General features: G+C 39.4%; 1 protein-coding gene across 3 annotated transcripts in view; it reads left to right on the top strand.

Moving 5' to 3' along the window:
• Positions 1 to 14,862, top strand: part of ACSL1 (acyl-CoA synthetase long chain family member 1) — a 38,412-nt gene extending 23,550 nt beyond the window's left edge. For all 3 annotated transcript variants that reach the window (XM_048078356.2, XM_066996213.1, XM_066996212.1), the window contains exons 8-21: positions 622 to 654; positions 814 to 865; positions 1,640 to 1,713; positions 2,793 to 2,870; positions 4,447 to 4,581; positions 6,174 to 6,308; positions 7,203 to 7,298; positions 8,292 to 8,364; positions 9,035 to 9,123; positions 11,283 to 11,399; positions 11,967 to 12,110; positions 12,821 to 12,922; positions 13,001 to 13,072; positions 13,267 to 14,862. In XM_048078356.2, the coding sequence (XP_047934313.1) occupies positions 622 to 654; positions 814 to 865; positions 1,640 to 1,713; positions 2,793 to 2,870; positions 4,447 to 4,581; positions 6,174 to 6,308; positions 7,203 to 7,298; positions 8,292 to 8,364; positions 9,035 to 9,123; positions 11,283 to 11,399; positions 11,967 to 12,110; positions 12,821 to 12,922; positions 13,001 to 13,072; positions 13,267 to 13,407 (1,341 nt within the window). In that variant the 3' untranslated portion in view covers positions 13,408 to 14,862. The remainder of the gene's footprint in view (positions 1 to 621; positions 655 to 813; positions 866 to 1,639; positions 1,714 to 2,792; positions 2,871 to 4,446; positions 4,582 to 6,173; positions 6,309 to 7,202; positions 7,299 to 8,291; positions 8,365 to 9,034; positions 9,124 to 11,282; positions 11,400 to 11,966; positions 12,111 to 12,820; positions 12,923 to 13,000; positions 13,073 to 13,266) is intronic.
• The last annotated feature ends 2,910 nt before the right edge of the window (positions 14,863 to 17,772 follow it).

Here is a 17,772-nt window from a genome sequence, read left to right as displayed (position 1 = left end):
CATATTAATCATTATATCACATATCACTGATGGTAAAGGGATCTTGATATCCATTCCCTTCAGCCTTAAGATCTATGGCATCACTAATGTTCAGGCATGAATAAATGTAATGAGGAAGAAGAGGCTCTAGTGGAGAGAATTCCATGCACTCCATTCATCAGTATTAAAAGGACTACAAACCACCAATGAGCCTTCATGGGGAAACTTCAGTCTTCCTTCACAAAGCAGTGATGTAGATGCAGGGTGCTTCCTGACATGAATACTGCTCCACCTGGTCAGCAGTTGTCAGTGACACATCTGCATGAGTTGTTGGATTGATTGTCTGCTGTGGCTTGTTAGTAGACTGCTTAACCTTGAGCTTGTCTTATGAATGACTTCTGATTTACTAGTGGAAAAGAATTTTAGGTATTGCTCTTGTATTTGTAGAATATACTAGACCTTCTAAATGTCCTTCAGAGCCTTTGTTAAAGATATTTTATACTTCTGTAACTTGCAAAAGCCTTAACAGGCATTTTAAACATTCTAAAGGATGGAATATTATAATGTTTGGTAAGGTGTCTGGAAAATTAAAGCAAAGTAATGTGCTCTGACTCAAGTCTCTCCTTTCTTTACTTCCTGTAGGAACTGGGAAGAGCACATAGGCAAAAACCTATGGTAAGTATGAATTCAAGTGATCTAATCTGAATTATTCCATACATCAAACTCGGAAATCTTCCGATCTCCCACAGTTCAAAAGTAGCACTGGTATTTCAGTGTTTTATCCAGGTAATTTTTTTCTAGAGATCTATACTAATACTTTCTTAATTCTCATAGCCTCCAAAGCCAGAAGATCTAGCAGTCATCTGTTTCACCAGTGGAACGACAGGTACATCTCATTACGTTATGCAGAATTTATTATCCCCTGTGTGCAAAACTAATTCAGAAGCACTCCTACTGTCTCTTCCAAGACTCTCCCCTGCTGCAGCATCTTTTTGGCAAGTAGTATCTAGGGAGGTTTTATGGTAAGGCTCACTGACTTTTCCTGTTGACTAATACAGAGCTGCAGTAAAGGGGGGTTAGGGGCCTTACGTTTTGGGGCTTGGAAATAGGTACTGAATTTGTGCTTCCATTATAATAACAGTTCTGGCTCTGACTTTCAGTTCTGTTTTTGTACTAGCAGGACTTGCTTCTTAGCTCTTATGTAGTGTACCATTGCTGTAGGACCAAAACAGAAAGCCAACTGCCTAGATAACTGACAAATGTCAAGCATATGACAACCAACATTGGTAGGGAGTAAAAGGGAAGAGTACAATGTTATTAATTATACTTATAAAGAAGCTCTGAGAGATAAGTTGTCTGAGTTTGATAGCTGCATCTTCATAGAAATACTGACTTTTGAATGAAAGCTTATCCAAGAAAAATCTGTTTCTAGAGGAGTTGCTGTACTTAATAAATTTGAAGGCTTCCACACAAACTTAGTACTTTAGCTGGTAATAGTTTTCTTAAATGTCAGCCACGTCTCTGCCTTTAATACCCTTCATTATATCTTAACATCTAAGAAGGGTTTGACTGAAATGCTATTAGTGTAATTTTACCTTTGCATGGGGACTTAAAGGATTGAAGAATTTCACTGTTGCATCTTGATGTGCTTCTTCCTTAGGAAACCCCAAAGGAGCTATGCTCAGTCATGGAAATATAGTCAGCAATGCTTCAGCTTTTCTGAAAAATACAGAGGTAAACTTCAAGGTTGATGTTGTAGGTTTATTTGCATGAAGGGGAGTATCTCAGGAGTGAAAATGGATCTTACTATGTTAAGTGTAAAATAAGTGAGATTTCAGCAATTGAAAATGTGTGGGCAGACTGCTGTCAAATTACTAGTTTAGGAGTCAACGTATACCTAAGGTGCCTTTCTTCGACTTTGTAGGATATCATGTAATTCATGTTAAACTTAATATTTTTTTCTGATTTGCTTTCTATGCAAGAGTAGATAAAGCTATAAGGAATAGATTTGGTTGCATTTATCTTAGTTGTTTCTTGTGTCAGTTTCTCCTTAATTTCTTTGCATGTAACTTGTGGACCAGAGATAGAATAGCAACACAGTACTGATATTAATGCAGATCTGTTGGATGTTTTGGGGATGTTGGTAGAGGTGTTTTTTGGGTGATGCTGGGTGTTTGTCTTCCTCTTCCCCCTCCCCACCCCTGCCAACTGATACTGCTATATTAACAATCATTTGACCAGCACAGCTTGGGAACTTGTAACTGTACTTCTGTAGATGTGTCAAAAGTTTGGCATGCGTGGAGAAAAGCAGAATTCTCATGCAAGAGTTTTGACATACCTACTTTGCTAAGTACCCTGCATATAGAATTGTTTCTAAATTAAGCAACTGGTCTCATGATTAGATCATGTGAAGTACTTTGATATTGACCTTATGTTAAATTAGGTAAACGAACTTTCTGACCTACAATGAATGTCTGTATTTTTAACCCCTAAGACGCATACTACTACAATCTCCACACCATCCTCTGCATTATGTGTATTGGAACTTCATGTGGCTTCTCTCAGAACTTGTTTCTATTCGTAATCGTATAATAAGCTGTAATAATCAGTTACTGTACTTGGCTGTTACAAAAATCACAATTTCTGCAGTGTGCTCACAGCAGTGATTTCTAATAGTCGTGTTAATGAGTGAAAGACAATGCAGCTGTGTTTCAAACAAAGCTGAAGTGAGGGCTGTGCTCTAGAGTTCTGATATCTATTTGGATTGTTTAGCTTAAAATAACTCTTCCTCTATTTTTGCTTAACACTTTCAGAAAACATTTATACCTACCCCTGAGGATGTTCTGATATCATTCCTGCCATTGGCCCATATGTTTGAGAGAATCGTTGAGGTAGGCATGTTCTTCAAAACTATTGTATTTTCTTAGAGAATGCGTGATTCCTGAGTCCCACTGATAAACAGTGTTTGTTTTATACACATGTATAAAAGCTTGAGGTAAGGTTCAAGAAAGCATCCCACAACAGTGAGTACTAGACAACTAATTTTCATGCCTAAACAATTAACCTTAGGGCTAGGATTAATAAGAAACTGGTTTAGTAGAACAGGACACAATCCTTCAGTATATTTATTGCCTAGAAAAAAAAAAGTGTAGTACTAAAAGTCCATGCCCTTCTTTAGTCTGTGAAAGCTATAATAAAGACTTATTGTGTAATGTGGCCTTCTGCTCACTTAAACAAAACTATTTTTAAGTTGGTTATATTTACTATTGCTTTCAAGAAACCTCCGGGGGGAGGGGGTGGATTTTGTCTGAATGCAGTTTTCTTCCAGGGGAAATGAAAATGGCTTTTAACTGCAGGATTTGTCATTAAATTACATTAACTTGGATAGCTTTTTTTCTGTAGAGCAAAATCTGGAGCCTTGTTTTTTGAGGATGAGGGAGCTCTGGGCTGTCTTAATACCAGTAGTCTTAATTATGGGCTGAAAGGTCCTTAGCGGGTGATACACAAGATGTTTGAGGAAATAGCATCATTCTAGTTATATGTATAGTAGAGGCATGGGTGTCTTGTACTTGTTTAACTCATCTCCTTTAGGTGAGATAGAAAACATATGAATTGGGACACAACCAGATTCAACATACAAGGGAATAACAGCCTCCATGCAAGTGTGAAAAAATACATAGGGCTGGAAGCTGTCCCACAGTTTCAGTTAGGAGTCCTGAGCTTTCTACTGAAGGAGTTAGGTCAATACGTCTACATGGTATGTGTAAATATATATGCTTATGTATGTGTGTAGTTGTATATTATGAAGAAAGTAGATGCACCCCAAGATTTATGGGCCTCCTTAGGCTTGAAGGAGGAGGTGTGCAGGGGAAGGTAGAAGAAATAAAAACTAGTAGGTATGGAGAAACGCAGAAAAGTAGGGATGCTATTAAAAAGAATCAAAGAGGGTGTATAGGTGTGGTGGATAGAGCTTCTAGACTAATAGAGAACATAAAACACTGCAGGATTGTCTGCCTTCCACAGTGTAGGTCTGAAGTGGTACAGAAATAAGCAGTGGCTATGCTAGAATCTTCCAGAGAGCATCCTGATCACCTGACAACAAATCCTTGCTCGCATCAATCTTGTTGGGAAACAGTAAGGAAAACCAGAGTAAAAGAGAATAAAACAAGTAGCACGCAGCAGAAATCCCTGCTGGATCAGTACATGGTATATGCTGACTTCAAATGCAGAATTTCCTAGTCTATAGCAGGGAACAAAGTTCTAGTATTTAAGCTTGTTAGATACTTAAAATAGAGTACTTCAATATTTTGCTACCTCTGAGCTCTACCTTATTTGACCAACTGCTCCTTTGGTTAGGGACTCTTGTACAGTATTTATTTCTGTCGGTCTTTGCCCCACATACAACAAACATGTCCTGCTATGCTTTATACATGCTGTGTCTTCAGACACTTTGCTCTTTTCTAACAGTGTGTGATTCTGTGCCATGGAGCTCGGATAGGATTCTTTCAAGGGGATATCAGACTACTTATGGATGACCTAAAGACGCTACAGCCAACTGTATTTCCTGTAGTACCGCGACTGCTGAACAGAATGTTTGACAAGGTAAGTCTAAAGCTGAGACTAAACCTGTGAGGAGCTTTGAAAGACTTCCTCAAGTCTGATAAGGCAGAAGTAACTGTTGTGCTCTGATGTTAAATCTGTGCCAATAAATTGCTACATCTCTCTAAAAGTGACTACAGAGAGTAGTTAGTACTGGTTGTATTAAAGTGTTTTCAGACAGCCACTACTTGCACAGAACAGTCTGACTAGAAGTCTTGGTTCTCTCCAGCATTATGAACTTGCTCAAAGCAAAGGAGTAAGTTTTTTCAAGTCCAGCCTGCACCATGAACATGAGGCTGTGTCCGCATGCCACATTTTTAGCATCTGACTCATGGAAGGGGATTTGCAAATCAAGGTCAGGTGTCTGCCTATGTTTGCATGGACAAGTATAAGTTTCCTACACAGCAGCCAGCATGTTCTAGCAGGAAGAACTACAAACCAGCCAGTCTGAAGCCCTGGAGAGAGGGTGTGTCAGTAACCCTATTCTCTCCTGTGCTTGCTACTAGCCTTCTCAGGGTCATCTGAGATGGGTATTCAGAAGTAGATTCTTTCTTGGCCTTTTTGTGGAAGATATTAAATCATTGTTTCTAATACAAATAGCTGACCCCTATGAGAATATAGCCAGAGGAGTTGAAGGATACAAGATGTAGTCTGGCTGCTAAAGAAATGGCGGACCTGTCTATGTTGCCTCAGTCGGGACAGTACTCCTCTCATGAGACTTGAGGAGCAACAAGTAATGCAACATTCTGTTTGGCCACAGCAACTCCATTTGGAGGGGAGGAAATACTGAGGCCAATTGCCTGTAGTGCTTAAAACTTAGAACATGAGAGAAGAATGTAGGTCTGTACTGGAATTCTAGAAACAGGGCCGAAGCTTAGAACTCCATTCTCCTTTCATGATCTCTTACTACTTGTTCCTAGTGCCATGACTATTTCACTTCTGTGGCAGTTTCAACCTCATGGCCATGTAGTAATCTGGCATGTGAAATTCCAAGTGGGAAATTGGGGTGGTGAGCCCCATAATGCTGAAGTACTGCTGGGTCTGTCTTCCTCCAAGGGAATATACTATTCTGTGGTTCTGTTAAGTCTGCTCTGTGGCTTCCTGGGAACATCCAGAAGGAAACCTTAAAAAGTGATCTAAAAAGCAAGCTTATATAAGACAGATTACAGACCCCTTCAGAAATGCCGAATAGCATCTTAGAAAACACGGGTTTTATTGATTTGTATTATTTCACATGTCATGGTGATATGTACTTTAGAATATACTGAAGATTATGCTTAACTCATATTTTAACCAAACTGGAATAGAAAAAGCAAGCAAAACATCAGTTTTTATTCATACTTACGTGAAGAAACTATACATTAAAAAGTTGTCCCTAGTTGGATGGGAAGAAAGGATGAAAGGATTATAGTTTTTGGTGTATACAAGAGGTAAAGAGGCCAAATCCAGAAATGTTTCTTACCTGAATTATTATGCTTACCAGTAGGTGTCTGACTTGCTTGTTTTTCACCGTAAGTCTCTATGCATGCTACTGTAAAAAAAAAAAAGTAAACTACAGTTTGAAACTATTAACTGTAAATCATCTTCCTTAACAGATTTTTGGGCAGGCAGATACATCATTAAAGAGGTGGATGCTGGATTTTGCTTCCAAGAGGAAAGAAGCAGAACTTAGAAGTGGTATAATTAGAAACAACAGTTTCTGGGATAAAGTCATCTTCCGCAAAATACAGGTATGCTTGAAATTCTTTAAGTCTTTGTGTTATGTATATTGCATCATTTTTTTGATTATTTTTGGAAAAGTTCCAAATGTGCTTACTTAGTTGCAGAACAGCAGTATAATGTGTTTTCAAATACTGGAAATGTGAAGCATCACTATATATATACGTACTGTTTTTGTGGTTTATAGGCATCAGTTTGCAATTGCTGAATGTGGTACGGATGGTTATAATCTGGTATGGTGTTTATCACTCATTAAAGACCATCTGGTTACTCAGAGTAAAATTCAAAACTTTTCCTATTACACTTCTCAATTCTTCCTGTTCTGGTGGTATCAGGTAACTACATTAGGGAAGTTCCTCTAAAAGTGTTTTGCTACTTTGAAAGCAAAACACCCTCCTTCTGAAGGAGGAATGCTGAATGTTGCCCAGTGCTACATGTAGCCCTTACTGTTTCCTCGCTGTTGGTAACTAGCAAATGTGCCTGGTATTATGTTTGGTGGTTTGCAGTGGCCTGAATTCTGGTTGCACAACACCCTCCTGTGGCTGCTTTTATAGCATTCAGGATATATGAGAAACCAATAGAAGACAGGTTAAAAGTAAAAACCCTCGCTGTAGGGCCACAAGTAAAGTTCTTGAGACCTCTGGCTGAGTCTGCATTTCAGTGACACACAAGTATAGCCTCTGTAGATGCTGTGTATCTGAGATAATGTTTCTTCTAGCCATTAAAGAGATTAAAACACTAAAATATTCCATGAAGGACAACTTGCCATAGGAGACTGAACTTCAGCTTCTAACATTTGTGGGTTGCACATATAAGCAGATAGTGACTGAGGGTAGAAGAGATAAAGACTCTGGAAATCTCTCTAAAATGCTTTTGGTGTCCACAGTATCTTGTGTCTGTTGTAGGCAAGTTTGGGAGGAAGAGTAAGGCTGATGGTCACGGGAGCAGCACCTGTATCTGCAAGTGTACTGACCTTCCTGAGGACAGCTCTTGGCTGTCAGGTGAGTTTGTTGCTCTTGATCCAAAACCATAAAGATTTTAGTACCTGATTTAAGCTTTAATAGAAGAATACTTCTAGTGGTCTGATTATATAGCTAACTTGTTAGCATTCTTTTTTGGAAGCTGTACAAGTACATATTCCTTTCCAGAGTTTCTCTCAGACCTCCAAGCCTTCTGTGTTCATCCAAAGTCTCTATGGTAATTTCAACAACCATCTAAGCCTTCCTAAGGGGAAAAACTTTCTCGGTGGCAACTATATTCAGTGATTAATGTTCTTGGATTAAGCTTCTGGGACTTGCCTTGTCTACAGAAACATTCATAACTACTATAGAGTATCTCGTCAACATGGTGTAGTATTGGTTTGAAGATAAGACTGGGTAGAATAAGACTGAAACTTTGAAGGCAGAAGCAGTTTTGAGCAAAGTATTTGCTGCTTGAGATAAAATCTGAATAAGATGTTCTGATGGAACAAATGTGAAATAAATTTCAAGGATAGAAAACTTGGAAACACTAAAACTTGTGAGGTTTTCTGTGACTTGAATACCTTCAGTGGTATGTTAGTAGAGCAATGAGCTCTAAAAAGAAGAGGTAGTTCTGTTGTGTATACAAGAACCACAGAGCTGGGATGAGATACAGGGATTCCATTCCTGGTTGTCTTGGACAAACCTGTCCTTTAGCAACATGCATGATGTCATTTCTAGTGCGTCTGTTCTTAGCTTCTTGTTGTACTGTATTGCTTTCTGACTTAAGAATAGGGATAACATTCTGATCTAGACAGGTGTCACACAGCATGTGAAACTGAAATCTTGAGTAAATATTAACTGATGGTGGAGTATCATTACTTGAAAGTGTTTATTGCAGTAAAACTTAATTTTTAAAAAGATGCTGAGGATTATGCTAAACTCATTTAAACAGGATTAGAAAAGTGAAATTTTCTTCTTAATGAAGAAACTTTGAAAAAGCAAGAATCTTAAGCTCTTGGTTTTACTTCTTAGTTCTATGAAGGTTATGGACAGACTGAATGCACAGCTGGATGCTCACTGTCGGTTCCTGGTGACTGGACAGCAGGTACAGTGTTTAATGGTCTGCTTGTCTGTTAAACTTCAGGTTGCTATAGAAGCCCCAGTCATGTTATTTAGCCTGTTAACACCTGTTGTAAAGAATTAGATTTTAGTTTTCAAGTCAAGTAAGAAAGCTTTCAAAGGATCTTGTGGAGTTCATACCCCTAAAAAGGTAGAAATATTCAGTGAGTGAGGTTGTTAACAGGCTTTGCCCTTGTAGTTCAAGTAGGTGTAGGAGAGAGGTTGTCATGCTAAAATTTATAGTCTTACAGAATAGAAATCTGTGTATAAACAGTGCCAGAAATGTAAGTGGCATTTCTGTATTTGGAACAGTCTGCATTTGTCAGCCACTTCATCTCTAGCTCTGTAATTGTAACACTGATACTTGCAATTACAGTAAGACTCTTGCTACTTTAATATGTCCACAGAGCAAAGATCCTGATTATACTAAAAGGATAGCAAGCCTGAATAGATGGTTCACTTTTTAAAATTCAAGGGATATCTGAACTGAATGTTGCAGTCCTGACAAACTAAAGCTGTCAGTATAATGGTATTGATGTGATATGTTGCCAGAAATTGATGTTCCATCTCTTCCATTACTCTAGTATTTAGACAGCTTATTACTGTAAAAACCTGATTAAACCCATTCAGGCTACTGAAGCATTTCTGTTTAATAGGTCATGTTGGAGCACCAATGTCATGCAATATCATAAAGCTTGTTGATGTACAAGAAATGAATTATTTGGCTGCCAAAGGAGAGGGTGAGGTGAGTAACTTCAAAATGTCAAGCTTACTTGGGTAAGGCAGGGGGAGTGTAGCTTAAGCAAGCAACCGGTTTGTGACTGCAAACAATACATAATTTTGGTTATTTGCTAGAGACAAATCACTGGGCTACATTTAATAGAAAAGCTTAAGGGAAGAGCAGTGTCAAGACTTCCATGTTGTGCACGTGACCTGATCTCTAGTTTCCTTCAAATTCGTCTTGTCTTTAAATATGTTTTTAAAGTTTGGTTGCTAAGGGAACTGGGTATATATTGTCATAATGAGAAACAGTTAACAAGTCTTAAAATCTTGTAATGCTTCTCTTGCACTTGCTGTGAAACTTTGCTGAATTAGGAGTGAGTTGGGACTTACATAAATATGGTAGTCCCTTAAAATTATCAGGTATCATCTTAGTCTCAGTTTTAACTTCCTCAGTCAAATTTTTCTGGATTTATCAAATGATGTAACTTGTTTCACAGTACTGATGCCCATAGCTGTAAACTTGCTTTGCCAAAAATAGATCATCTTCCTCCTTGTCTGCCTGTTCTTTAGCTCTTATCTTCAGCTGGATTCAGCACTCCCAGTCTTCCTTTCTGAGAATAAACTTCTGTTACTCTCAGCTCTGTCAGCCTTTCTTTTCGCTCTTGCCAGTTATCCATGTTCAAAAAGATAAACTTGCAAGTAGAATTATATATGTTCATATGCAGATGAGGTCTTAGTGCCAGTTAGCAGGATATAGATAAATGGTTTGTCTCTACTGGGAAAAGCTGTCACCTACTGTTATCCAGTAATTATAGGAGTCATGAAAAGTTTGATCAATCAGCCTTTGACTTAACTAGGACATGCAGAGTTCTCTATACATCCTTCCAGATAAGCTCTTCTGTAGCAGAAATGACTGAGGTCTTAAAGCATGGCCTTGGTTTGGTCATGGGTTTGGCACTGTCCCTCCAAGGCTATCAGAACCCCTACTAATATTTTGACCTCTCTTATATTGATGATATCTGTTCATAGTACAGTAGTTCACCTACATGTCTGTATTTCATCTTAAGGTAAACACTGAAAATGCTTGGAATTAATTTTTCTAAGAATTGGCCTCTGAACTGCAGTAGTAACTTCCGGTAGTCTGAGAACTGCTATCAGTGTCTAAAAATTCTTTAGCCAGTTCCTTGCCCACTCTGTAATGGAAAATAATTAATAGATTAATTAAAATAATTAACCTGTGGTTATCTAACTGGGTCAACCATGTTAGCCTAGGTGATTAGTCCCTAATCTAGGTAATTCAGTCCCTATTAGTATGTATTATTGATTTGACTAACTTAAAACTAGATTGTCTACCCATTCTTCTAGACTTACTCTATAGAGTCCTGATGCCATTGTCCAGACCACTTATTGTGTCATGTGAAGCACTCAGGCCAAGCCACTCGAGTGGGTGTGATGCTCTGAATTCTTCTGAAGATTCTAGTATAGAGCCTTCAGATTCTTTGGAGACCTGATCCCCAACATTCATGTACATTGGGGACCTCTGAGTTTTGCTTCAAGCTTGTTTATCTTGCGTACCTCTCTATTCTCTTTTCTAAGAAGGTATTTTATTGTCCTGCTGGTCCTTAAATAACAAGAGCTCTTCCATCCCCCACAAGAAACAACAAATACTTATACAGCTTTGACTATTGAGAAGAAAATACTTAAGTCTTGTTCCTGACTAGTTGCTCTATTATGTTCTGTTTTATTGACAGACATTGTACTAATTGGTATAGTGGCTTGTAGGGTCAGACCTGTAACTATTTTTTTGTGATGTCTGTTTACCAAACCTAAAACTAATGTATTCCCAAACTGAGAGGCAATTGCCAGATCCAGACATTAATTTCTTCAGATAAAGATAAGCTTCTGATAAATTCAGATTATTCAAATAGCAGGCAGGAATACTGCATTTGAACTGAAACAAATGTGTGTGACTGCTTTTTATTACATTTTATACCAGTGGAAAATCTTAAGTCTTAAAGAGAACCTCAATGAATAGAGATTTTTTTTCTACCAACATGTCTTGTCTTTGTAGTGGTGGTCATTGAGAGCTTTTGGAGAAAGCGTTCCTTGCAAAGAGTGATTGCTGCTATGAAGGCAAGTTAATAGCAAGTTAATAGACACTAATAAATGACTATTTTTCAGGTGTGTGTGAAAGGGCCAAATGTATTCCATGGCTATTTGAAAGATCCAGAAAAAACAGCAGAAGCTATAGACAAAGATGGCTGGCTTCATACAGGAGATATTGGGAAATGGTTACCAGTAAGTTAACATAGATATCTGAAACGTACTTCTGTAGCTATTAGCAGTTTTTTAAAAAGAAAAAAACACTTGGTATTAAACATGAATTAGGTGAAAGACAAGTAACTTTAAGGGGAGAAGAAGAATTGTATATACAAATCTGTATGCATGGGGCTAAAAAGAAAAGGCAGTATAAATTCTGAGCCTGTCCTTAGTTCAGGTTAGGTGGGTGCAGAGCATGTTTTTTTCAACACTGGCTTGACAGTACCCTAGCAGTATCTTACTGTATTGCAAAAATCTAATTCATATCAAAAAATCTAATTTATATCAAAATATCAAACTGTCTTGGATCATGCACAAAACTTAAGATCATATTAAACCAGAACTTAGGCAGTAGTGCTTCTGGTCTGTTGTTGAAAGCTTAACGAAGGGTGCAGAGTAACTTCTGAAGCAGGAATGCATGGAAGCAAACTTGTTCATACACTTAATTTTAGTGCATTATGTGACTTGCTGTGATACACTTGAGCTGTGTAGACTGATTATCACTTGCACTGCCTCTTCTGAGTGGGAAATTATTTCTGTCAACAGAATGGTACATTGAAGATCATTGACCGGAAAAAACACATATTTAAACTAGCCCAGGGAGAGTACATAGCACCAGAGAAGATTGAAAATGTGTATCTGAGAAGTGAAGCACTTGCTCAAGTGTTTGTCCATGGAGAGAGCTTGCAGGTAGGCATTCTTTGGGTAATTTAAAAAAAAAAAAAATGCAAGGAAGAGATGAAAGATAGGGAAGAGATGACAGGTAGGGAAGTTTTTCCTCATTCTTCCCCATCCCTAACTTTGCGTCTGAAGTCTTGACACATTTTGTAGAATCAAAATGGTTTGAGTTGGGAGGAATCTTTAAGGATCACCTAGTCCAATCCCCCTGCCATGGGTTGGGGACATCTTTCACTAGATCAGGTTGTTCAAAGCCCCATCCAACCTGACTTGAGCACTGTCAGAGATGGGGTGTATCCATGGCTTCTCTAGGCAACCTGTTCCAGTGTCAGTTTAGTGTTAGACATTTTAGTTTTGAATCCACTTCAGGTTCCACCAGTTATAACATGCTTCTGGATCTGGTTTCAGACCACATAGTAGAGCTGGATTAACTTAATTGATTATTAAGCATGGTAAATAAACTGCTAACAGCATGCATGGAAACAATGTACCTGCCAAGATGTTCAGGTTTTTGTAAATGTAAATTGAAGAGTATTCCAAGAGATTCTTTTATGAGCAGGCTTGTGAACAGCACTCCTTTCTTAAAGCAGCAGAAAGGTGCTGATTTCACAGTAGAATCAGAACTGCCACCCAAAACCAGACACTGACTAGTAGGAAGCATGTAGGAACTAGTGTTGCCTTAGATTCAAAATACAAACAAAACACTTCAAATTTCATTTTAGGCCTTCTTAATAGCTGTTGTGGTACCTGACCCTGAGACTTTGCGCAAATGGGCCAAGAAAAGAGGATTTGAAGGCTCATATGAAGAGCTCTGCAAAAACAAGGTGAGTGATACCTAATTAAACAGTTAGCTGTTCTGCATCAACTCTTTCAAGCTAAACAGTGTGTTCTTGTATCCACAGGATGTCAAAAAACACATTCTGGAAGACATGGTGAGGATTGGTAAAGAATCTGGTTTGAAATCCTTTGAACAGGTAAGATACAAATTACAATTGGACACCTAATTCTTTAAACATCTCAATAACAACCTTAGTATCCAGGAGCTGGTTTTAATTTGTATCTGCACCTTTTAAAAGTGGTGGGCTTTGTTATATTTAGACAATTTTTTTGTTAATAGCCTTGTGTATTCCAAGGAATGTAGCTTGGCTATTATATTTTTCTCTTCCAGGTTAAAGACATTATCATGCACACTGAAATGTTTTCTATTGAAAATGGCCTGCTGACACCAACGCTGAAGGCGAAGAGACCGGAACTACGAAAATATTTCCAGTCGCAGATAGATGAACTCTATGCTAATACCAAAATGTAACTGAGTGGATTGAGGAAAGTGTCACACGTCTGTCTACTGTTAGCCTTCGTATCTGTAATTTGACTACAGCAAATATAGGGAAGGAAACTGTGCAATCATTAACTTGTACAAAAATGGGTACTTGCCATAGGAACATTGAAGAAATGGAACACTGCCTTACTGTCAAGTTGTGTTGCATACTGTTTTTATGGTGACCTACAATTTCCAAAAAGAGCCTTAACTATAAATGGTAACTATATATAAGTTATTTAAGACTTCATCGGCCAAAAATGGACTCTCCTTAAACAAGGAGCTAAGGTTTTCTTATTGCCAGCATGTTTGCTGTCTGCAGTATATTTTGCAGTTGTCAATTCCAAAAGGGATTTGGCAGGTCTGAAATGCCTCTAAGTATCTTGCATCCTCAGAAGGACTACACTAATCTATTAAAAAAAAACCCTTACAGTTGTGTAGCTGGTATCACATCTTGCTTTGGTCCTGATATTAATTTGCGCAAGGTATCTGAGTTTTCTTCCCTTCTGTCTACAGCCAGTTCTGAGGCTTGCTTTTGTAAGGTAGAAGCCAGAACTCCACCCAAAGGAGACTGATTAATACAGGTTCAGAGTAAGTCTGAATTTGGTGGTTCTGCAATAGCAGTGTAGATGCAGTAAATTTGGCAAGTTGTAGACTCTGCTACACTAATGTAATTCCAGAGTGGTGCCAGTCCTGTGAGAGAACAGACCCAAACTCTGGCAAGAACACTAGAGATCCAGAAACAAAAACCATTCAGGAGGCTAGGCTATGCTGACAGGCAGGTAAACATTGCACCTGTACTAGCCACTTGTTTCCTTGTAATGAACGTGTATTTAAAATGCATTTTAAAAAGTGCCAGGTCCCCTGTAAGCAGAATAGCTTCTGCCATAACCTCTGTTTTCTGTGCTTTGTGTATGAGCCACTGAGTATTTTTCACTGAATAGCAAAATAGGTCAGGTAGAATGTCTTTTGCCTGATGCTTTGCAGTAATTGGAAGCATTCAGATATGCCGACAGAACTGTTGGCACTGTATAGGTATTTGTTCAGGGATGAGAAACTAATTCCCAGATAAACTACAAAACTATTTACCTTCTGTTTCAGAAATCAGCAGAAATAAGCCTTATTATGGCATAAGTCTCTTGCTATTCTTAAGAGTTGGTTTTGCATTAATATTCATTGCTGTTTTTTGAGAACATGGATATATGTAAAATACAAGCACAACAAGGTTTGCACTAAGATTCGTGTGATTGTAATGCACTACTCTGTAGCATAATTTCATACATGTGTGCAATTAAGGTACACAAATCCAAGTCAACTGTTAGAGCAGTAGTTTGTTACATTGGAATTCAAATGTTTGCTTAGTGTTGGCTATTTCTATGTTTTATAAAACCAAAACAATTTTCAAAACCAATGAAGGAAACCAAAATAAATATTTCTGCATTTCAACTCAGTGAAGTGTTTATTTAATCAAGGAAAGATGCTACTGATTAGCAAGCAGAAGTATAATATGGTAATTCTAACAAGCTGTAAAACTCCATTGCTACAACCATATTACCTAGCACAGGATCAATGCTGCTGCTTGATGCTTTGTTTAGAAGGTAACTTTCTGCTTTGATCTGATATTTATGTGCAAGTTTTTGACCAATATCTGTAAGAAAGGGATTCTGCTGTGTAATAGCATAAAAATCTATTTTTGTTGTCAGTACAGTCTGACAGTGTTCTTTCCCTCAGACAACATTTATGATGGTAAGCTGTAGCTTTATTGGTCTTACTGCTTATGGGTGGTTATTGTTCCTCTGTGTATATTTGTTCCCCCCACACTGTGCATCTGGCCTTGATATGATATGAAGACTTATCACTATCTAGAGATAACGACTCAGCTACTTCCCTAGGCAGCCTGTTCCAACATCTTGTCTTTCTACTTAGTGCTTGGGAGAAGAGACCAGCCACCACCTTGCTATAGCCTCCCTTAAGGTAATTGTTGAGCATGATGAGAATTGTAGAACATGATACTTTACTGCATGTCTCAATGGAAAAAAAGGCTAAAAGATGCTTGAGTTGCATCTAAGGCCTGTTCTTGACACATCCTATCAAAAAAAGCTTGCTGTAGAAGCTGTTTATCAGAATGGCCAGCACATAGACATAGTCTATAACTTGCTTGAAGGACTGTCCATACCTCTTAGGTAACAAGCAATAGTACAAGAAGTCACCTTAGCTTATTCTCTTGAATGGGTGGGGGAGAGTCAGGAAGACAGCAGTAGGTCTTTGGAAGAATGCCCAAAGGAAGAATACCCAAACCTGCAGCTGAGGAATGAAAAGAACCCCTCCACAACCTTTTGGAAACCAGAAAGGTTTTGTTCTGTTAACAGGAGGTTTAGCCATCTGTCAACTAATTAGTAAGGTCCCCTTGGGTTCTGTTTTTGAAGGTATTGGGGCCTATTGCTTCTGGTCACTTTAAGTACCACCTCTTAAGAGCACAGGAGCAGGCACTTCCAAAATGTGAGAAGCCAAGCAAGCAGGGCAGAAGGCTATCTTGGCTGAGCAAGGATCATCTACAGCAGATCTTCTAGAGCTTAACTGAAAGTGCATTGACAGTGGAAGTGAGCTCAGGTAACTTGTGAGGACTACAAAGATGCTGTTTGTCATTGTAGGGAGAATTTATGTGGCCAAAGTTCAACTAGAGTTGAAGCTGGCCAGTGCTCTGGGGGGCCAAAAAAACACACTCAACTTCTTAGAAATGTTAACAGCAAAAGGAGGACCAGAGATAACATTGGTCCATTATTTGATGAGGATGTAGACAAAGCAGAGACACTTAATGCTGCCTTTGCCTCTGTGTTCAAAACTGGTGATGGGCCCTGGGACCCCCTGAGCTGGAGGATCGCAACTATAAGAACAATATACATCCAGCCAGCTTTGAACTTGTGTGGGATTTGCTGCTCTACCTTTGTATACAAATCTGTGGGGCCTGATGGATTCATCCTAGGGTACTCGGAGAGCTGGCTGATGTCATTGCAAGCCTTCTCTCAATTATTTTTTTGACAGTGGTAGGAATCTGGAGAGGTCCTAGTCTACTGGAAGCTGCTAAATGTTTCAATGTTCAAGAAGGGTAAGAAAGGAGACCCTGGTAATTACAGGCCTGTCAGTCTCACTTTAGTGCCTGGTAAAATTATGCAGAAACTTATTCTGAGAGTTACTGAAAAACAGCAGAAAGACAAACTAGTTCTTGGTCATGGCCAACATGGATTTGCGAGGGGAAGGTCCTGTTTAACAAACTTAATTTCCTTTTACAACAATGTTGCCCACCTAACTGGCCCAGGGAAGCGAGTAGATGTAATCTTTTCAGATTTCAGCAAAACTTTTGATACAATTTCTCACAGTATCCTGGACAAAATGTCCTGCTTACAGATAGAAAAATACATAATACAATGGGCTGATGGGTCAGGTTCAAAAGGATATAGTAAATGGTGTTATATGGGGCTGCTGGCTAGTCACTAGTGTGGTTCTGCAGGGTTCCACCTGAGGGACAGGTCTAGTCAATGTTTTCTTAAATGATGTGGATGCAGGACTCAAATGTATACTAAGTGAGTCTGCAAATAACACTAAGAGGAACTGTTGACTGTCTTGAGGGGGGAGAGGACTTGCAGGGAGATCTTCCTCAAATTAAGAGGGCAATCACCAATGGTATGAAGTTTAATGAGCAAATGTGAGCTTCTGTACCTGGGACAGAGCAATTCCAGCTATCCATGCAGATTGGGGGATGAAAGGCTGGAGAGTAGCCCTGTGGAAAGGTATCTGGGGGTTTTGGTCAACAGCAGTTTGTATAAGAGTCAGCAGTGTGCCCTGGCAGCCAGGAGGGCAAGGGCTGCATGAGGCATGGCATTGTTAGCTGGTCAAGGGAAAGGACTGTCCTGCTCTGCTGCTGCGGCCTCACCTCGAGTACCGTGTGCACCACAATATAAGAAGGACATAAAACTATTAAGAAAGTGCCCAAAGGAGGGATACAAAGATGGTGACAGGTCTAGAGGGCAAGACATTATGACGAGGGGCTAAGGCCCCTTGGTTCGTTCAGCCCAGAGCAGGCTGGGGGGAGGCCTCATGGCGGCCTGCAGCTCCCTCCCGAGGGGAGCGGAGGGGCAGGCGCTGAGCTCTGCTCTCTGGGGACAGCGACAGGACCCGAGGGAACGGCATGGAGCTGGGACAGGGGAGGGTCAGGCTGGGTGTTAGGGGAAGGTTCTGCACCCAGAGGGTGGTCGGGCACTGGGACAGGCTCCCCAGGGCAGGGGTCACAGCACTGAGCCTGCTGGAGTTCAAGAAGTGTTTGGACAACACTCTCCGATACGTGGTCTGATTTTTGGG

The sequence above is a fragment of the Anser cygnoides genome, chromosome 4, assembly GCF_040182565.1.
Source record: "Anser cygnoides isolate HZ-2024a breed goose chromosome 4, Taihu_goose_T2T_genome, whole genome shotgun sequence".
Lineage (NCBI taxonomy): Eukaryota > Metazoa > Chordata > Aves > Anseriformes > Anatidae > Anser > Anser cygnoides.
The sequence above is the reverse complement of the archived record's forward strand: the minus strand, read 5'-3'. Positions and strand labels throughout refer to the sequence as shown.